This window comes from Staurois parvus, unplaced genomic scaffold (assembly GCF_062004578.1).
Source record: "Staurois parvus isolate SC_StPar_1 unplaced genomic scaffold, SC_StPar_1.0 ptg000390l, whole genome shotgun sequence".
In the NCBI taxonomy this organism is placed as follows: Eukaryota; Metazoa; Chordata; class Amphibia; order Anura; family Ranidae; genus Staurois; species Staurois parvus.
The window spans coordinates 5652276-5674300 of record NW_028318186.1 but is presented as its reverse complement, the minus strand read 5'-3'; the positions used below and the strand labels follow the sequence as shown (position 1 = coordinate 5674300).

Genomic DNA, 22025 nt, shown 5'->3' with positions numbered 1-22025 from the left:
CAGATGAGTGCCGTCGATCTTAGAATCACCGCACACTTCACTCATTTGGGCAGTCACGGGGCCAAAACCAGAGTGTGGAGCCACAGTGTGGCGGTGGAGGCAGCAGCAGCAATGGGAGGCCATACAGCACCCTATGACAAAAATGGAACCCACCAGCAGTGTGAGGAGACCTGAAAGTGGCACATGGCAGAGTGTGGCGATGGAGACAGCAGCAATGGGAGGCCGTACAGGGACCCATGACGCACTCTGGACCTGGCAGCAGCATGAGGAGGCGGTACAGGGGCCCATGACAGATTACGGGCCTGGCAGCAGCATGAGGAGTTGGTACGGGGGCCCATGGCAGATTACGGGCCTGGCAGCAGCAATGGGAGGCCGTACAGGGACCCATGACACACTCTGGACCTGGCAGCAGCATGAGGAGGCGGTACAGGGGCCCATGACAGATTACGGGCCTGGCAGCAGCATGAGGAGTTGGTACGGGGGCCCATGACACACTATGGACCTGGCAGCAGCATGAGGAGGCGGTACAGGGGCGCATGACAGATTACGAGCCTGGCAGCAGCAACTTGGACAGGAGGACGTTCAGCTTCTGCACCGTCGGGTGCGTGCTCGCAAACTGTTGTCTCTTGGAAACGGATTCCAAGAAAGACTGCTGACGGAATCCGTGAAGAGGAGTAGCAGGAGAAGGAGCATCTGAACGAGCGGAATATGCCAACATGCAACAACAGGGGCCCATGACAGATTACGGGCCTGGCAGCAGCATGAGGAGTCGGTACGGGGGCCCATGGCAGATTATGGGCCTGGCAGCAGCAATGGGAGGCCAGTAATCTGCCAGCACCCTATGACAAAAAATGGAACACACCAGCAGTGTGTGAGGAGACCTGAAAGTGGCACATGGCCGAGTGTGGCGATGGAGACAGCAGCAATGGGAGGCCGTACAGGGACCCATGAGAGATTCTGGACCTGGCAGCAGCATGAGGAGGCGGTACAGGGGCCCATGGCAGATTACGGGCCTGGCAGCAGCTATGGGAGGCCCGTAATCTGCCAGCACCCTATGACAAAAAATGGAACACACCAGCAGTGTGTGAGGAGACCTGAAAGTGGCACATGGCAGAGTGTGGCGATGGAGACAGCAGCAATGGGAGGCCGTACAGGGACCCATGAGAGACTCTGGACCTGGCAGCAGCATGAGGAGGCGGTACAGGGGCCCATGGCAGATTAGGGGCCTGGCAGCAGCTATGGGAGGCCCGTAATCTGCCAGCACCCTATGACAAAAAATGGAACACACCAGCAGTGTGAGGAGACCTGAAAGTGGCACATGGCAGAGTGTGGCGATGGAGACAGCAGCAATGGGAGGCCGTACAGGGACCCATGAGAGACTGTGGACCTGGCAGCAGCATGAGGAGGCGGTACTGGGGCCCATGGCAGATTACGGGCCTGGCAGCAGCAATGGGAGGCCCGTAATCTGCCAGCACCCTATGACAAAAAATGGAACACACCAGCAGTGTGAGGAGACCTGAAAGTGGCACATGGCAGAGTGTGGCGATGGAGACAGCAGCAATGGGAGGCGGTACAGGGACCCATGAGACACTGTGGACCTGGCAGCAGCATGAGGAGGCGGTACAGGGGCCCATGGCAGATTAAGGCCTGGCAGCAGCAATGGGAGGCCCGTAATCTGCCAGCACCCTATGACAAAATGGAACCCTGGGCTGGGGCAGGCAGAACCGCCGTATCTTTATCACGGTTTTCCCAGGCCACCGAATGGCGACGCTGCATATGCTGACGCAACGCTGTAGTGCCAACATGGGCCCCCTTGCCACGCTTGACTTTCTGGCCACATAGTCGACATACGGCTACGTTTACTTCCTCGGGCGGCTTGACGAAAAATTGCCACACCGCCGAGTAGGAAACTTTGCCCCCGCTACTCCTCACTGGCTGACTGCTACTTCCTCCGTGCACACCGGCACCACTACTGGCCGTGGTGGTAGGCTGCAGTGGAGCTGGTGCTCTACTCCGTGGCCGTTTGCCTCCACTGACACTGCTGCGACCCTGCTGCCTCCTGGCAGCAGCAATGGGAGGCCGTACAGGGACCCATGACACACTCTGGACCTGGCAGCAGCATGAGGAGGCGGTACAGGGGCCCATGGCAGATTAGGGGCCTGGCAGCAGCAATGGGAGGCCCGTAATCTGCCAGCACCCTATGACAAAAAATGGAACACACCAGCAGTGTGAGGAGACCTGAAAGTGGCACATGGCAGAGTGTGGCGATGGAGACAGCAGCAATGGGAGGCGGTACAGGGACCCATGAGACACTGTGGACCTGGCAGCAGCATGAGGAGGCGGTACAGGGGCCCATGGCAGATTAAGGCCTGGCAGCAGCAATGGGAGGCCCGTAATCTGCCAGCACCCTATGACAAAATGGAACCCTGGGCTGGGGCAGGCAGAACCGCCGTATCTTTATCACGGTTTTCCCAGGCCACCGAATGGCGACGCTGCATATGCTGACGCAACGCTGTAGTGCCAACATGGGCCCCCTTGCCACGCTTGACTTTCTGGCCACATAGTCGACATACGGCTACGTTTACTTCCTCGGGCGGCTTGACGAAAAATTGCCACACCGCCGAGTAGGAAACTTTGCCCCCGCTACTCCTCACTGGCTGACTGCTACTTCCTCCGTGCACACCGGCACCACTACTGGCCGTGGTGGTAGGCTGCAGTGGAGCTGGTGCTCTACTCCGTGGCCGTTTGCCTCCACTGACACTGCTGCGACCCTGCTGCCTCCTGGCAGCAGCAATGGGAGGCCGTACAGGGACCCATGACACACTCTGGACCTGGCAGCAGCATGAGGAGGCGGTACAGGGGCCCATGGCAGATTAGGGGCCTGGCAGCAGCAATGGGAGGCCCGTAATCTGCCAGCACCCTATGACAAAAAATGGAACACACCAGCAGTGTGAGGAGACCTGAAAGTGGCACATGGCAGAGTGTGGCGATGGAGACAGCAGCAATGGGAGGCGGTACAGGGACCCATGAGACACTGTGGACCTGGCAGCAGCATGAGGAGGCGGTACAGGGGCCCATGGCAGATTAGGGGCCTGGCAGCAGCTATGGGAGGCCCGTAATCTGCCAGCACCCTATGACAAAAAATGGAACACACCAGCAGTGTGTGAGGAGACCTGAAAGTGGCACATGGCAGAGTGTGGCGATGGAGACAGCAGCAATGGGAGGCCGTACAGGGACCCATGAGAGACTCTGGACCTGGCAGCAGCATGAGGAGGCGGTACTGGGGCCCATGGCAGATTAAGGGCCTGGCAGCAGCTATGGGAGGCCCGTAATCTGCCAGCACCCTATGACAAAAAATGGAACACACCAGCAGTGTGAGGAGACCTGAAAGTGGCACATGGCAGAGTGTGGCGATGGAGACAGCAGCAATGGGAGGCCGTACAGGGACCCATGAGACACTGTGGACCTGGCAGCAGCATGAAGAGGCGGTACAGGGGCCCATGGCAGATTACGGGCCTGGCAGCACCAATGGGAGGCCCGTAATCTGCCAGCACCCTATGACAAAAAATGGAACACACCAGCAGTGTGTGAGGAGACCTGAAAGTGGCACATGGCAGAGTGTGGCGATGGAGACAGCAGCAATGGGAGGCCGTACAGGGACCCATGAGAGACTCTGGACCTGGCAGCAGCATGAGGAGGCGGTACAGGGGCCCATGGCAGATTAGGAGCTTGGCAGCAGCTATGGGAGGCCCGTAATCTGCCAGCACCCTATGACAAAAAATGGAACACACCAGCAGTGTGTGAGGAGACCTGAAAGTGGCACATGGCAGAGTGTGGCGATGGAGACAGCAGCAATGGGAGGCCGTACAGGGACCCATGAGAGACTCTGGACCTGGCAGCAGCATGAGGAGGCGGTACAGGGGCCCATGGCAGATTAGGGGCCTGGCAGCAGCTATGGGAGGCCTGTAATCTGCCAGCACCCTATGACAAAAAATGGAACACACCAGCAGTGTGTGAGGAGACCTGAAAGTGGCACATGGCAGAGTGTGGCGATGGAGACAGCAGCAATGGGAGGCCGTACAGGGACCCATGAGAGACTCTGGACCTGGCAGCAGCATGAGGAGGCGGTACAGGGGCCCATGGCAGATTAGGGGCCTGGCAGCAGCTATGGGAGGCCCGTAATCTGCCAGCACCCTATGACAAAAAATGGAACACACCAGCAGTGTGTGAGGAGACCTGAAAGTGGCACATGGCAGAGTGTGGCGATGGAGACAGCAGCAATGGGAGGCCGTACAGGGACCCATGAGAGACTGTGGACCTGGCAGCAGCATGAGGAGGCGGTACAGGGGCCCATGGCAGATTAGGGGCCTGGCAGCAGCTATGGGAGGCCTGTAATCTGCCAGCACCCTATGACAAAAAATGGAACACACCAGCAGTGTGTGAGGAGACCTGAAAGTGGCACATGGCAGAGTGTGGCGATGGAGACAGCAGCAATGGGAGGCCGTACAGGGACCCATGAGACACTCTGGACCTGGCAGCAGCATGAAGAGGCGGTACAGGGGCCCATGGCAGATTACGGGCCTGGCAGCAGCTATGGGAGGCTCGTAATCTGCCAGCACCCTATGACAAAAAATGGAACACACCAGCAGTGTGAGGAGACCTGAAAGTGGCACATGTTTGGGGCATGATTCATGGCGGATTTAGTCATTTGTGTCAGGAACTGGTGGTTTGAAATCCAGACTAATCCACGCCTGATTCATTTTCACAAACGTGAGTCTCTCCACACTTTGGGTGGACAGTCGTGTCCTCCGCGGAGTTACAATACCTCCTGCCGCACTAAACACGCGCTCCGATGCCACGCTACTGGCCGGGCATGACAGCCTTTCAAGGGCAAATTCAGCTAGTTGGGGCCAAAGGTCAAGTTTCGTTGCCCAGTAGTCAAGGGGATTGTCTACCTTGGTTGGCAGGGTGCTGTCCAAGTAGGCCCAAGCCTGTTGTTTGAGGTCCTGCTCCAGGTCCACCTGATGCTGCTGCTGCTGCGGCTGGTTAGTAGTTTCCTCACTGCGCTGGTGAAGAAAGCTACTCATCATTGACTGCAGACTGAGGCAGCCGCTGCTGGTGGAGCTGCCACTGCTCCTACCACCCCACCCCTCCCCTGCTGCCATGGCAGCGGAACGCGAGCGCACAGGGCCCACAGTGTCTGAGGATGGACGTTGGCGCACAAAGGCAGAGACCAACTGACTACATAGGTGGTTTTTATAGTACGTTATTTTGGCCTCCCTCTCAGCAGGTGTGAAAAAGGCCACCATTTTTGAACGGTAGCGAGGGTCCAACAAGGTGGACAGCCAAAAGTCATCCCTCTGTCTGATGGTTATTATTCGGCTGTCGCTGCGCAAGCAAGCGAGCATGCTATGGGCCATTTGTGCCAAGGAATGCGAGGGACTCCCTGCCTCCATCTCCACAGCATACTGCCACGGTGCGTCTGGGTCCTCTGTCTATTCCTCCTCCTCCTCTACCAGATGCTCCTGCTCCTCCACTCCTGTCCGCTGAGTGGAAAAACCACCCTGGTGGCCCGCTGCCTGCTGCTTCGCCTGGTAATCCGATGTGCCTCTGCCCGGAGTCCTGCCCGATGTGCCTCTGCCCGGAGTCCAGCCCGATGTGCCTCTGCCCGGAGTCCAGCCCGATGTGCCTCTGCCCGGAGTCCAGCCCGATGTGCCTCTGCCCGGAGTTTAGCCCGATGTGCCTCTGCCCGGTGTGCATCTGCCCGGTGTGCCTCTGCCCAGAGTCCAGCCCGATGTGCCTCTGCCCGGAGTCCAGCCCGATGTGCCCCTGCCCGGAGTCCAGCCCGGTGTGCCCCTGCCCGGAGTCCAGCCCGGTGTGCCCCTGCCCGGAGTCCAGCCCGGTTTGCCACTGCCCGGAGTCCTGCCCGGTGTGCCAGTCTTTGATATCCCGCCAGTTACCAGACCCGGGCGGTGGAACATTTTGCCCAGCTAGGACTGTTTGGAGTGTCCTGAGGCCGCTCCTTGAGGGGGGGGGTACTGTCAGGAATGGACTGGCCAGCAATGGTGGGACTCACCTGCCTTTTGATCTGCAGTACCAGGGCTGGCCAGCGGGTGCTCCCAGCAATCAGAGACTCAACCTTTCAGCCAGCTAACACCTGGAACTGATGATACTGGTGTATTTAAGGGATGGCCAGACTTGCAGACTCTGCCTTGGTGTTGTGTTTGTCCTGGGCCCTGTATCCTGTTTCTGTCCTGCATCCTGTTTCTGAACCACTGCTGACTTCTCCTGCTCTGATCCCGGCTCGCTCCTGACCATCCCTCTGTCTGACCCTCTGTACCACGCTGCTTGCTACCTGTTCTGATCCCTGGCTTGTGACCCTGACCATCCCTCTGCCTGACCCTCTGTACTACGCTGCTTGCTACCTGCTGAACCTGGCCTGTGACCCCGACCAATCTCCGCTTGCTCCCCCTGTACCTACCTGCCCTATTGATATTGACCCGGCCTGCCTGACGACGCTTGCTTGTATGTACTGTTATCTGTGGGTGGTTGGTTTGGTTTGGTTTGGTTGCACTGTATTATGTTTTAGTATTGCACTGCGTTTATGTTTGTATTGTTAGTGTTAATAAATTATATTGTTTATAACATATCTGAGGTCTGCGTTTCCCTGCGTCAGCCACACACCTCTGGTCACACCTGGGAGCCCTGACACTGTCCCTGAGTAACAATTCTGTGTCTGTCCCTGAGTAACAATTCTGTGTCTGTCCCTGAGTAACAATTCTGTGTCCCTCAGTAACAATTCTGTGTCCCTCAGTAACAATTCTGTGTCCCTGAGTAACAATTCTGTGTCCCTCAGTAACAATTCTGTGTCCCTCAGTAACAATTCTGTGTCCCTCAGTAACAATTCTGTGTCCCTCAGTAACAATTCTGTGTCCCTGAGTAACAATTCTGTGTCCCTCAGTAACAATTCTGTGTCTGTCCCTGAGTAACAATTCTGTGTCTGTCCCTGAGTAACAATTCTGTGTCCCTCAGTAACAATTCTGTGTCCCTGAGTAACAATTCTGTGTCCCTCAGTAACAATTCTGTGTCCCTCAGTAACAATTCTGTGTCTGTCCCTGAGTAACAATTCTGTGTCTGTCCCTGAGTAACAATTCTGTGTCCCTCAGTAACAATTCTGTGTCCCTGAGTAACAATTCTGTGTCCCTCAGTAACAATTCTGTGTCTGTCCCTGAGTAACAATTCTGTGTCCCTCAGTAACAATTCTGTGTCCCGCAGTAACAATTCTGTGGCCCTAAGTAACGTTTCTGTGGCCCTAAGTAACGATTCTGTGGCCCTAAGTAACGTTTCTGTAGCCCTAAGTAACGTTTCTGTGGCCCTAAGTAACGTTTCTGTGGCCCTAAGTAACATTTCTGTGGCCCTAAGTAACGGTTCTGTGGCCCTCAGTAACAATTCTGTGTCCCTCAGTAACAATTCTGTGTCTGTCCCTAAGTAACAATTCTGTGGCCCTCAGTAACGTTTCTGTGGCCCTAAGTAACGTTTCTGTGGCCCTAAATAACGATTCTGTGGCCCTAAGTAACGTTTCTGTAGCCCTAAGTAATGTTTCTGTGGCCCTAAGTAACGTTTCTGTGGCCCTAAGTAACGGTTCTGTGTCCCTCAGTAACAATTCTGTGTCCCTCAGTAACAATTCTGTGTCTGTCCCTGAGTAACAATTCTGTGTCCCTAAGTAACGTTTCTGTGGCCCTAAGTAACGGTTCTGTGGCCCTCAGTAACAATTCTGTGTCCCTCAGTAACAATTCTGTGTCTGTCCCTAAGTAACAATTCTGTGGCCCTAAGAAACGTTTCTGTGGCCCTAAGAAACGTTTCTGTGGCCCTAAGTAACAATTCTGTGGCCCTAAGTAACGTTTCTGTAGCCCTAAGTAACGTTTCTGTGGCCCTAAGTAACGGTTCTGTGTCCCTCAGTAACAATTCTGTGTCCCTCAGTAACAATTCTGTGTCTGTCCCTGAGTAACAATTCTGTGTCCCTAAGTAACGTTTCTGTGGCCCTAAGTAACGGTTCTGTGGCCCTCAGTAACAATTCTGTGTCCCTCAGTAACAATTCTGTGCCTGTCCCTAAGTAACAATTCTGTGGCCCTAAGTAACGTTTCTGTGGCCCTAAGTAACGGTTCTGTGTCCCTCTGTAACAATTCTGTGTCCCTCAGTAACAATTATGTGTCTGTCCCTGAGTAACAATTCTGTGTCCCTAAGTAACGGTTCTGTGGCCCTAAGTAACGGTTCTGTGGCCCTAAGTAACAGTTCTGTGGCCCTCAGTAACAATTCTGTGTCCCTCAGTAACAATTCTGTGTCTGTCCCTAAGTAACAATTCTGTGACCCTAAGTAACGTGTCTGTGGCCCTAAGTAACAATTCTGTGGCCCTAAGTAACGGTTCTGTGGCCCTCAGTAACAATTCTGTGTCCCTCAGTAACAATTCTGTGTCTGTCCCTAAGTAACAATTCTGTGGCCCTAAGTAACGTTTCTGTGGCCCTAAGTAACGTTTCTGTGGCCCTAAGTAACGATTCTGTGGCCCTAAGTAACGTTTCTGTGGCCCTAAGTAACGATTCTGTGGCCCTAAGTAACGTTTCTGTGGCCCTAAGTAACGTTTCTGTGTCCCTAACTCTCTCCCTCAATACAGCCAGGTCTGCCTCTGTTGAATGACTGGAGGCAAATGGAGAATTCTAAAATGGCCGCCATTTATAGCTCGACCATTACACAGTGCTGGCTGGCTGGCTGCTGATTGGCTAATGCGATCACATGTCATGAATGAATGCATTATGGGTCAGCGCGCCTTGTCTGCGCGCCTTCCCAGACATCCCCGCTCCGTCGCCGCACATGTCGCCGCCATTTTAGGAAAAATTTCGATTCGCGCATCCGAAGTCTGCTAATTTTCGGATTCGTCGCGAAATTTTCCTAATATTCGAAACGAATTCCACTTCGCCTACTTCGATTCGCTCATCTCTAGTTATATTCTAAAACATGCAGTCTTTGAAAGAAATCAGCAATAGTCAGCAATATGTTTACATCTCCAGTTTGTTTTCAAATTCGATTTGAATTCACATAATTCATTATTTCAGCTGAAATTTTCTTTTCTTATTCTGGATTCATTTAGATTTGTTATTATTGTAATTTAGAAATTGGTATACATCTGAATCTCTGAATAACAAAAATTGTGTCCAAATTTTGATTCAGAACAAAACAAACCGCACATGTCTTATCCCCTCCATCTTCCTCCTTGCAGCCAATGAAAGCCTGCTTCTCCTCCTCTCCCTCCCACAGGCATTCAGCAGTTGCAGAATTAATATGGAGGGGACCTGGGAGGACCCTTCATGGTTTCTTGCATGGGGGCCCTGAGGGTTCTAGTTATGCCTTTGCAATGTAGCACCAGTTTTCTGGCATGGAGACCAAGTAATCAATGGGTCTGAAAAAAGCTAAGTAATATACTGTAAAATGAAAGGGTTTATTTAGAAAAAAAATTAATGAGTAGGAAAGAAAGGAAAGGGGAGGCATGACTGAAACCTTATATACATTTGGGTGTAAATAAGCTTCAGGTGGGAAATGTTATCAATATGAAGCTAGGATCAAGATCACTGGGGCATGACCACAAACTAGCAGATGGAAATTTCAAAACTCAATTTAGAAAGTATTAATTTATCTGAAAGAGTAACTGATACTTGAAACAAATGTCCAGCAGAGGTAGTGAGTCAGTCGAACCCAAAAATATAAAATAAACTTTATGCAAACAAAAATGCTTACTCCAGTTTTTTAGGTCGGGCACACCACTAGCAATCAACACCACCAGCAATAAACGAAGTTAACCATTTTTGCTTTTGTTTTGCAGGTCACATGACTGCTTTTCCTCTCCTCATCAGATCATGGCAGATTATGGCTGTAGCTCTAAAAGCAATCCAGGCAGCTGTAAAGGGCAGCTCCCCCTCCCACTGTTGCCTGTGGTGATTCCTGAGCAGTCCTCTTGGAAGCCTGGGATCATGGTAAGCAGTTGGGTGGGGGAGCAGAGGAGAAGTAGAAACATCTGTTCTCCAATCTCCTCTGTGGCAAATAAACACGGAAGCGACAATGATTTCATTACTTCTGGTTTCAGGTAATTCTCTGGCTGTTATAGCCAGGGAAGCAGCTAAACAAGAATACTCTGTGCTTGATTAGCTGCTTTGGAGGGCAGCGGAGAAATCAGCGGTCTAACATACCCTTAATGTCTCCATAAAGAATACCTTTCACTTGCCCAAAGCTATCACAAGTGGGCTTGCTGCCCCCTTGTGATAGCAATAAAGTTAAATAAATAAAATAAATAAATAGTGTAAAAAAAGTAAATTTAAATAAACATAATGTAAAATTTTTTTTTTAAAGCACCCCTACCCCCCCTGAGCAAACACACAAATGTGAACACAGACTTAGGTCCAGCATGCATGTTTAAAAAATGATTGCACTACACATATGAGGTATCACTGAGAGTGAGAGCAATAATTCTAGCGCCACATTTTATGATTAACTCTAAATTGACAACCTGTAAAAGATTTTAGAGTGTCAACTAATATCAATTTTAGTTACCATAGTTTGTCACCATTTCACAGGCATATGCATTTTTAAATATTGACACGATGGGTATCTATTTACTCAATGCAATATCATATTTTAAATACGACAAGAAAATTGCATATTATATTGTGTTTGTGTCACTGAAATTCATTTCACTTTATATTTTCATGAAAGTTTGCATTTGATAAATGGTGTTAAGCTAAAACAAATTTGAGCATTTAATATTGCTTCAATCCTTACCTCTTGCTGCTTGGCCAGAAATGTATCAACAAGGTTTCTCTGATCATTTACATCCAGTTGTTTCCTCTGCTCAGTAAATGTTGCTCTTATAAAGTTCTGAATCTGTAGTCGGTTTTCATCCATCTTCTTGTGGTCTCCGGGCAGGAAACCTACCACAAATGGAAAGCTGTTGTACAGCTTTACAGAAAAAAACACACAATAGTCATTGTATTTCTGTAAATAATATTCTATTTAATCACCCTGTAATTCATAGACTATGTTGTTTATAAACAGAATTTGTTTTAGCTTGTTCAAACCATTGCAGGACTCAAAATGTTTGGGTTGCCAATACACCAAAAAGCGCCAAAAACTGTTTATCCACCACAACATACATTAGTTCATTGCCATGCACTGCTCTGAAATGCATTTCAATCAATAAAATGTGCTGGGATGATTGCCAATCAGACTTAATTGGATTATATAACACCAGCATATATAACAGACTTGTCAACATAATGGTGCTGACTGCCCTTGGTGTATCCAAAGCCAAAACTTTTTCAAGTGACAAAAGGAGAAGCCGCACATTGATGATGTCCCTCAACTCAGTTAATTTTTAATATTTATGACTAAGCCTGTAAGGGTGAGATATGCCAGAGAGGGGTAGTTAGACATGTGCGTTGTTTTGTAATGGATCAATTTTCATTTGAAAATTATATTTTCTGAGATACGGATGTATAAGAATCTCCAAATGGACACTGTAAAGAATGTAAACGAATCTGAAAAAAAGTTATAATGAAATTAATTAAATCATTTGTTTCATTTGTTTCATTCGGATGATGTCACATGATGAGTTCGGGCCTATGGAGAATGAATTAAATTTTTTAATTAGTTTGATAATTCTGAATTAAGTAAATTTGTGATTTAAATTGAATTTGTAACTGTCACGGTCAGTTTAGTTCCACAGTCTAATGCAATTCCTATGTTTGAAAAATTTAAGGCCTTCAAATTTTGCATTATTTATTCAGTTGTGTCTGAAAATATCAAATCATTCCAAATAGTTTTGATATATAAATAATGAATCCACTCAAAATATTGAATTTGAAAATGTATATATAGCAATCTTCTGAGAAAACTACAACATTTTTTGAATCCACCTTGACGATACACCAAACCAATACACTAAACAAATGCCGAATACAATGAAACAAATCCCGAAAACAAATCTGTTCAACATAATGAATATGACCAAATGAAATTCTTCAATGAATGAATGCATCAAATTAATAGAAATGAACATTTCCAGCACATGCATGTCTAGGGGCGGTCTCCTGTTGGGGATTAGCTATATTGCTTTTATGGCTGAACAAAAATATACCCCTAGTCCGGATCACAGCGATCCCCAATATGGCAGCAGCAGCTCAGGATCCTCCACCTCTCACTCAGCACATGGGCAAATCTCTGCAGCTTCTCCTGTGACACCTGTTAAGCAGAAAAACAGCTCTATCTTACTGCATCCTTTCTTCCCTGCTATCTCTACTTCCTCTATTGACAGCCCAGCAAAATCTAAACCTAGAATGACAGATATTAACCGACAGCATGCTACAACAGATTCTCACACTAATATTTCACATTCTGCAATTAATTTCTCAGATCCAGTGGCTAACTTTCCTTCTACTAGTCATGCTAGAACAGATTCTCACACTAATATTTCACATTCTTCAAATAATTTCTCAGATCCAATGACTAACTTTCCTACTACTAGTCAGCCTATTTCTGATACATTAATGAAGGAGATGCTCCTTCCATTAAGATCATACATACAGTCAGATATCATTAACTCTATGCAGCAAATCAAATCAGAAATGATTGATCTTGGAAACAGAGTTGACCATGTTGAAACAAAAATGGGAGAATACGCCACTTCCTTTGATACCCTAGTAGATGCCCACAATGAAAGGGATAAAGAAATGTAATGGTTCAAAAATAAAGTCACAGATCTGGAGGATAGATCATGACGTAACAATATTAAAACAAGAGGCATTCCAGAGTCGATACAATCTGACCAATTGAGAGCATATACCCAACAGCTCTTTTGTACCCTCCTACCTGATGCTACAAACACAGATTTGACCATCAATAGAATACATCGCCTTCCAAACCCTCCTATCTGCCAGATAAAATACCTTGAGATGTCTTGAATTAATTTTTTTCATGTCAAAGAAAAAATCATGGAAATTGCGCGCAAACCCCAAAATTTACCTGCACAATTCTCCTCTTTACAGTTTTTCACAGATTTATCTAAGCACACCATGCATCTAGGGAAAAATCTCCTTCCAATAACAAAAGCTCTACGAAACCACAAAATTATTGATCATTGAGGTCACCCCACTACATTGATTGTCACCAGAAATGACTCAATCATCACAATCAACAGCCTAGAGGAAGGTCTGCAATGTCTTGGAGAGTGGGACATTTTCCCAGAAAGCGACCCACAACATTCTACCACCACCAGAGCATCTCTAGAGTGGAACCTGGCCACTCACAAATGCCAAACTAAACATTGACTGTATATTTGCAATCCTATTTCATGGGCCCGCTTAGATGTAATTTCACATGTTTAAGCAAGGCACTGAGGGTACTACCCTTATCGAACACACTACCTGTAAGTTTGCCTGCCGATGGCAAGATCACTTGTTTTGTTTTTGTCCCAAAAGTACTACACAAGTTTCATATCCTATTTTTTTAATGATTTGTTATCTGTTCAGTTATCTGTATTTGTTTATTTTTTTCCTTTTTGTTTCTACTATCTTGTAATTCCTGATAGTCTAAATGGTTTAACTGACATGCGCATAAAAATGTTTTACCGGTTTAGTGGCCCTTTTGTTAAGCCCCGATTAATATCGGTAAATATTCAATGGGTATAAAAATTATCTCTATTAATGTCAATGGTTTGAAACGTGGAAACAGGCATTTAAAGATAAATGTGATATACTCTGTGTTCAAGAGACTCATTTGGCCTGTCCTAAAGGTTCACACAAAAAGTTTCTACATGTCTATACTGCCAATGCCTCTGAAAAAAGAGAGGAGTACTCAATGCTATTATATGTTCTTTATAAAAATATCTCAGACCCTGAAGGCTGGTACCTGATTCTTATATGTACTATAGCTGATACAAATTACACTATTATAAATACATATGCACCTAATACTCATCAAATAAGATACTTTACCAAGCTCTTCAAACTAATCTACAAAAATCGTTCTGGTTCCCTTATACTATGTGGTGACTTCAATCTCATAGTTGACAGAAACCTAGACTCAACAAAATCCCAAAAAAAGACTACTCCAACGCTATACCCCTAATAAATGAGGATGTCTATGACGTTTGGACGTGCCAACATGCAGGTGAAAGAGATTACACCTTTTTTTCAGCTCGGCATCAGTCTTATTCGAGAATTGACCTTATACCTTATATTGGTAGATAAATGGCTACTGCAAAATGTTACCACATCAACCATAGGCAATATAACATTGTCAGACCACGTGCCAGTTTCAGGTACTATTTCGGATAACCACTTATTAAAACCACACAACCCCTGGTGTGTAAATTTGTCCATTCTAAAAATCCACAACAATAACTTGATACTTGAAAAACATTGTGAGTTCTTCTATATAAATTTTTGCAATCTATATCAAACTCTGGCACCCTTTTGTGTGCTCACAAAGCATATATACATGGTATAATTTTACAAATGTCCACTAAGGCTAAAAAGCAAAGAAATAAACAGCTACAGGATATTCACAAACTAGAAATGCAAAATAGAGCTCAAGTCAATCAAACCACCTTGAATACACTCTCCAGACTAAGGAACGAATTACGCTCCTTACTAATGTACCAATTTGATAGAAGTATGCAAAGATTAAAATCAACTGCTACTCTAATGGAAACAAAGCAGGGAAATACCTAGCGGATAAAATGAAATCCCTACATACTAGAGCTAAAATACCGTATCTTATCAACCCAAAGGATAAAACTAAAATCACTAATCCTCAAGAAATAGCAAATTAATTTGCTAGTTACTACGATTCGCTTTATAACCTAAATCAAGACAAATCCACTTTCCAACCTTCTATTGAAAACATACAAGCATTTTTATCATAAATTCGCTTACCCACTCTTTCGAAATCACAACTAAGAATTTTATAGCGCTAAAATTATAGTGTGCAGACTGGCCAATATACTCCCAGATTTGATCAAGCCTGATAAGTTAGGCTTTACTAAAGGTAGACAAACACCTGACGCAACCCAGAGACTAATCAACATAATTCATTACGCAGATTCACATAAAATTCCCTCCTTATTACTTGCTCTGGATGCCGAAAAGGCTTTTGATAGGATACACTGTTGAGTTTTGGGCACCAATTCACAAAAAGCACATTGGGGAACTTGAGAAAGTACATAGAAGGGCAACCAAACTGATAAGAGGCATGGAGGAGATCAGCTATGAGGAAAGATTAGAGGAACTGAATTTATTCTCTCTTCTTGAGAAGAGGAGATTAAGGGGAGATATGATCAACATGTATAAATACATCAGTGGTTCATACAGTGAACTCGGTGTAAAGCTGTTCACTCTGAGGTCATCACAGAGGACAAGGGGGAACTCTTTACGTCTGGAGGAAAGTAAATGTAATCTGCAATCACGGAAAGGTTTCTTCACCATGAGAGCTGTGAAAATGTGGAATAGACTCCCTCAAGAGTTGGCTCTGGTCAGCTCAGTGGATTGCTTTAAAAAAGGCCTGGATTGTTTCTTAGATTCACAGAATATAACTGGATACTAACATTTATAGTTAAAGTTGATCCAGGGAATATCCGATTGCCTCTCGGGGGATCAGGAAGGCATTTTTTCTCCTGCAGGAGCAAATTGGTTCATGCTTTGCTGGGTTTTTTGCCTTCCTCTGGATCAACTGTGGGTATAGGATTATAACATTTTTGTAATGGTTGAACTGGAGGGACGTTTGTCTTTTTTTCAGCCAGACTAAATATGAAACTATGTAACAAAAAATCTAGATATACATGGCTTCTATATAGGTAAAAACCACCACAAAATAACGCTCTTTACAAATGACATAATTTTAATGCTAACTAATCCCTCTACTTCTTTAGCAGCAATGCAACAAACTCTCATACAATTCAGTAATATTTCATATTATAAAATAAATGCATCCAAATCTAATATCCTAAATCTTGGTGTAGATCACATTCTAAAAATGCACCTCCAAAACAAATATATATTTATTTTTTTCTTTTACCACGTGCGGCTAGGTCTTTTATCTCTCTCTCTGTATGTATATATATATATATATATATGTATTTAAACCAATAAAACCATTTTTGTATTTTCTTAAATGAAGTTTGCTTATATTTTCTGAGTGAACTACAATGAGATTACCTGTGAGCCACTAGGAGTTAAAATATGAAATAAGGATAAGTTTGCAGGCTCCTCTTTACATCCTCACATATATGTATATTAGTGATAAACAATAAAGTATAAAAAATGGTGCCGTGCCCTATGAGTGAATGTGTGTCTAAATATATTAGGATAGTGACTTAAATGTGAGTAATGAACTGCCTATAGCAATTCATTAAATAACTTAGTGGTAAAAAGTGTCAAACAATATTAACCAATATTAATGACAAGAATATGATTAAAAAATAATACATAAAAATTATACATAAAAAATGTCCAATTCATGAGAGAATTCAATCAAATGTATATCCCATCATACTTGCGACTTGCTCAATGTGCTGTAATAGACTGCTCACACAATCCAGTCTATATAGAAAAACTACTGGGCTTTTAGGCGAGGCGAGTACAGGCAATGTGTGTCCACACGCCGCTCAGGCTGGACACACTTTATTTTACCAATAAGCGCTGAATGTTTTTATAATCTGTGAGTGCAATATTGGCACAAATAAATATTCACTTTTATACCAAAGATAAGGCACTATCCCTCTCTCTTTTCTTCCCGGTTTACACTTGGAGTAATAGGGAGAAAACACATAGAGCATGTTGAAGGGAGGACCCATATCCTGGATTTACCTATAGCAGCATGACCAGGAGCAAGGAGGTGAACCACCCAGTCTGCGTTCCACAGAGGAATACATCAGAGTAAACCTTTGCTTTTTAGCCCAGTAGTTTTTCTATATAGACTATCTGGATTGGGTGAGCAGTCTATTACAGCACATTGAGCAAGTTGCAAGTATGATGGGATTTACATTTGATTGGATTCTCTCATGAATTGTACATTTTTTATGTATAATTTTTATGTATTATTTTTTAATCATGTTCTTGTCATTAATATTGGTTAATATTGTCTGACACCTTTTACCACTAAGTTATTTAATGAATTGCTATAGGCAGTTCATTACTCACATTATCACTAATATATTTAGACACACATTCATTCATAGGGCGCGGCACCATTTTTTATACTTTATTGCTTATATTTTCTGTTTTTTGATTTTTGATATTTTCTGTTTCTGGATTTCATACTGTTGCATATATTGAAAGAATTTATATTTTTGGTCCCCTATACAATAATATTCATAAAGCATTTTATACAGCAGAAGCATAGGTATTGGCTACACAGAACTGTGGGTGTATAGTATTTGTTGCCTCTCAAGTCTAGTTACATTGTAATATTTCTATTTAGCGTAAAACAGTAAAACAACTTACCCTGACTCTAGGTGAACCCAGAAGTTTAACATTCTCATTAACTAAACTCATGAGCTTCTGTATAGTAGGGTCCTGATACTCAAATCTACGGCTCAGTAGTATGGATACAATAATGTTGGCCACCGCTGCATTTATGATAGTGTGATTGTTAAAAGGCTTCCCTGGAATTTGAACACAGACAAAAAAATACACTCAATTCAACTATTTATATGCATATATTATATTATATTATATTATAGAAAAGACACATCAAGTAAAACTGATTAGTTTTCTTTTAATTTAGTCTTTTTTTCATATAAAAGATCTAGCACAATGAAATTTGGACCTCAACCACCCATTAGCAGTGACTTAACATGGTATTAAACCACAAAACAAAATTGTAATATATTGCATCTTACCAGAGTTTAGATGTAGTGGATGCATTCATTTTCTTTTTATTAGGCTTTTTTTCTTTATTTTCACCAGATCTATAAAGCTTATTTTTCAACTTTTTTAAACAAACCAAGCTATCCAGTAACAGTGGCATTCAGAGGGGTTAGACAAACCATTAAACAAAGACAGGGGTGCCTACAATGGTCAATTTATCCCTAACTTAAGAAAAAACTGTTGCTGTAATTGCCTTATAAGTGTTAGCTGGAGTTCAGCTTTAATGTGTTAGATAAGTTCATCTAAATCTGCTAGTGCATCTAACAAAACCCCATGACAACCATTGAAAAGGGAATTCTTCCCACTGACCACCAATGTAAGGGAATTCTTCCCACTGATCACCAATGTAATGAGCATTCTTCCCACTAACCAATGAAAGGGGTACTCTTCCCATTTACCACCAATTAAAGGGGAAATGTCACTTGCCCTGTAGTAGAGCCTGATGTGCAGAGGAAAGCCTCTTTACAGCCCTGGCTAAATGACCACTGATGTTGCCACATCTAGAGCACGGCAAGGTATGATTGCCTTAAAGATGTACTGTGGATGGGTAACAGATACGTTGCCAGAGATGGGTCAGGTAACTGGAACAGCAGATGACAGCTGGAACAGCAGACCCAGAAGTGGGAAGACAGCAGGTGGCAGTTGCTTGGCAGACAGCTGGTTGGTTGCAGATGCAGGAGGGCTGGCAGCACACAGCAGATGAAGGACAAGCAGGAACCAGATATCAGATGACAGCTGGAACAGCAGACCCGGAAGTGGGAAGACGGCAGGTAGCAGTTGCTTGGCAGACAGCTGGTTGGTTGCAGATGCAGGAGGGCTGGCAGCACACAGCAGATGAAGGACAAGCAGGAACCAGATATCAGATGACAGCTGGAACAGCAGACCCAGAAGTGGGAAGACAGCAGGTGGCAGAAGCTTGGCAGACAGCTGGTTGGTTGCAGATGCAGGAGGGCTGGCAGCACACAGCAGATGAAGGACAAGCAGGAACCAGTCATCAGATGACAGCTGGAACAGCAGACCCAGCAAGTAGCGGTTGCTTGGCAGACAGCTCATTGGTTGCAGGTGCAGGAGGGCTGACAGTACACAGCAGATGAAGGACAAGCAGGAACCAGATAGCACGCAGAGCAGGACAGTTGGACAACTGGATGTGTAATCAGGCAAGCCAGGTCAGCAATAGAAAGTCAGATACAGGCATAAATGGCAGACAGAGAATGGACAGGATACAGGCAGAGGTCAACAAAACTGGAGCACGTAGATTAGCAGGAAGCAAAGCAAAGTCCAGAGACAAGCCAAGGTCAAGGCAGGTAGCATTCAAGAGTGGCCAGGACAAACTGGGTCAATCACAGGAGTCAAACAGAGGAGCAGATGCAGGGACACATGTTATATCTGTAGATCAGACAGCACTGGCTAATAGAATTGTTGTGGTTTAAATAGTCCCATTGGCGCCAATGTTAGTGGTGGGTGCATGAGTGCACGCATCTGAGCACAGCTATGCACAGCAAGGCAAGCACCTGTAGGTCTGCACCTGCACATATGAATGCACATTGAGCCTACAATTGCACTATAGTTGGTACTTCCCTGAGAGGCATTCTACTCACTGACCACCAATGAAAGAGATATTCTTCCTCTCACTGTCCATCAATACACAGGGTAATTCTTAAATTGATGGTCAATGGAAAAATGCATGTAGGCACCTAAAAAATAATTGGTATAATTTGTGCTGAACAGTAAGATCCTTTATCGGTTGCACTGGCATCACTAACTCTGCCACCATACGTCAATCCTGGAACTATACAGGGATCGTTTGACACTATATTAATCTGCCTGGCTGTGTCTCCACAGCACCCTGTGCTCTGAGTGCCCCTACTAAAGGGAAACATGGCACCATCCCAAGCATTGACTGCAAACTTTGATCCATGGGAAATATAGTAGCCTCCCTCCTCCACCCTGCTATCACTAGAATAATAATGAAAAGCAAAGTGCCCCCTGCAAAGAGAAAAGTTCATACTTACCTCTCCCACCATCCACGCTGGCAATCTGTGCTATGTTATTGCGAGAAAAAATAGCAAGTGTTTTAAAGCAGAACTCCAAGCAATAATGATATCATTAACATGCTGAAGTAGAAAAAAGAGCTAATTTTTCTAGGGCATGATCTGATAAAAAGAAATGCCCACCTTACTTTATGGTCCTGCCGCAGTTGGTGGTTCCTTCCTCTGCTCTCCAGGACCATGGCAGGCATTTCTACACCATCGCATACAATGCATTATATGTGATGACAGTGGTGAGAGAACTGACAAGACTGGCAAGAATATCTCTTTTAGGAACTTGGGGGAGGAAGACTGAAGGGCTGTGAATTAAGGAAAGTAATGTTTATGTTCCTTTTTGATCATCCCCTAGAAAAGAGCATTAAATCCTTCATTGGCTGGAGGGTGCAATGTTAAAGTAGAGTTCCATCCGTTTTTTCAAGTTTAGTTCAAAATATTCCTTATTGTTGTCCATATATAGTTAGTTTTTTTTTAAAGGTTTGCATACCTTTTTTAGACATACAGAAGGAACTTCCAGTGTACCTCGCCGTGGCGAGGTATGTCATCTCCGGCCACCCATTGTTACCTGGGATTGATAAATCATCAACCCCAGGAATCAACGAGCATTCCCCGCTTGTAGCATTGCGTTATTTCCAAACCGGAAATGACGCGATGCCAGGCATAGACAAGCTTTCTCTTTTTGCACTTGCTTTCCCAGGGTTGTATTTTGATTGACAGGTTGCCATAACAATGGGACATGAACTTCTGCCATCGCTGCCATTGTTATGGCAACCTGTTCTAAACAACTTACATCGCGCAGTGTCCTTACTGCGCATGCGCGAGATCAAGAGGTGCATGCGGGGATAGCCAGCGGCACCTAATCCAGGAAGTGTACAGTAGCCGGCTTCAGATGCCCACATCCATCATGGAACCTGTCTGCTTCTGAGATCCATGTAAATAAATTTTGATTATTTACATGATGAGCATGATTTCATCCATGACAATTGTCTCATATTAAACTGCAGGTTGTAATAATTACTGGGGAGCTGTTTTTCAAAAAAAAAATTATGGGGGCTGACACTCCACTTTAAACATTTTATTTATGCTTAGAGTTGGGCATTAATTCTCCAGCAGCCTTCAAAATCTAAAAAAAAAATCAGATTTCGGTGGACTAAAAATTCTGCATGCGGCACCTCATTCTAAAATGTAAAAAAGTAAATAAAAATATGTATATAACACAGAAGCATCCACACACGTAAGGCATCCAACATTAGAGTTGATTTATTTTTACAAGGCAAATATACCTTTGCACACTGGCAATGACTAGTATTCCAGCATTTCTCTTCTCCCTCAGTTTCTCTCCCTTACACAGCTAACATGACCCCAGTGCTGACAGAAAGAAGCAGAAGGGGGGCAAAAAAGAATGCTGTGTAGACACCAGAATTCCTCATTATCAACTAATAATGCCATAAGTTCTAAGGATGCTGGAAGGTGTCCAAGGTTGTAATGCTGAAAAATAAAAATCTGTGGCTTTGTGTAATAAAAAAGGTCAGGCTTGATCCACTCAGTAGCTTGTTGACAATGTTTGGGCAATTTGGGGCAAAGTTTAGGCATTTTGCTAAGCCAACTCTGAAGAACCCAAACAGCACCCTGTTTGAAAAAGGCTGCTATATACTGTACAATAAAAGTAATACAAATCTGCTCCATGCAAAAAATCTAACCTGTGTAAAAATCTTTTTTCTTTGTAACATTTGTAATTATTTAAAGCTGAACTACACTGCATCTGAGCACCACAATTCAAAAACTCTATATAATTCACATTTAATATTCACTGCAAGCTCACCAACCCATCCATGTTTTATTTTGCTGAGAAATCACTATGTCATTTCTGGCAGTGGCCATCTTAGGTAAGGGCAGATGATTAATGTAGCATTTACTTCCTGGAATCTATCTGCCCTTGGCTTAGGCATACAGGCAGAAAGGCGTTCTTAACTGAGAAAACCCCTCCTCCCCTCCTGAAGACTCCTGTGATATA

The 22025-nt window shown here is 44.9% G+C and overlaps 1 protein-coding gene across 1 annotated transcript in view; it reads right to left on the bottom strand.

The window, feature by feature from the left end:
- LOC149455643 (cytochrome P450 2K4-like) overlaps positions 1-22025 on the bottom strand; it is a 62456-nt gene that overhangs the window by 22180 nt on the left and 18251 nt on the right. Inside the window, exons 5-6 of the mRNA XM_089686034.1 lie at positions 17541-17701; positions 10825-11001 (exon numbers count right to left, since the gene is read on the bottom strand). Coding sequence (XP_089542160.1) covers positions 10825-11001; positions 17541-17701 — 338 coding nt within the window. The remainder of the gene's footprint in view (positions 1-10824; positions 11002-17540; positions 17702-22025) is intronic.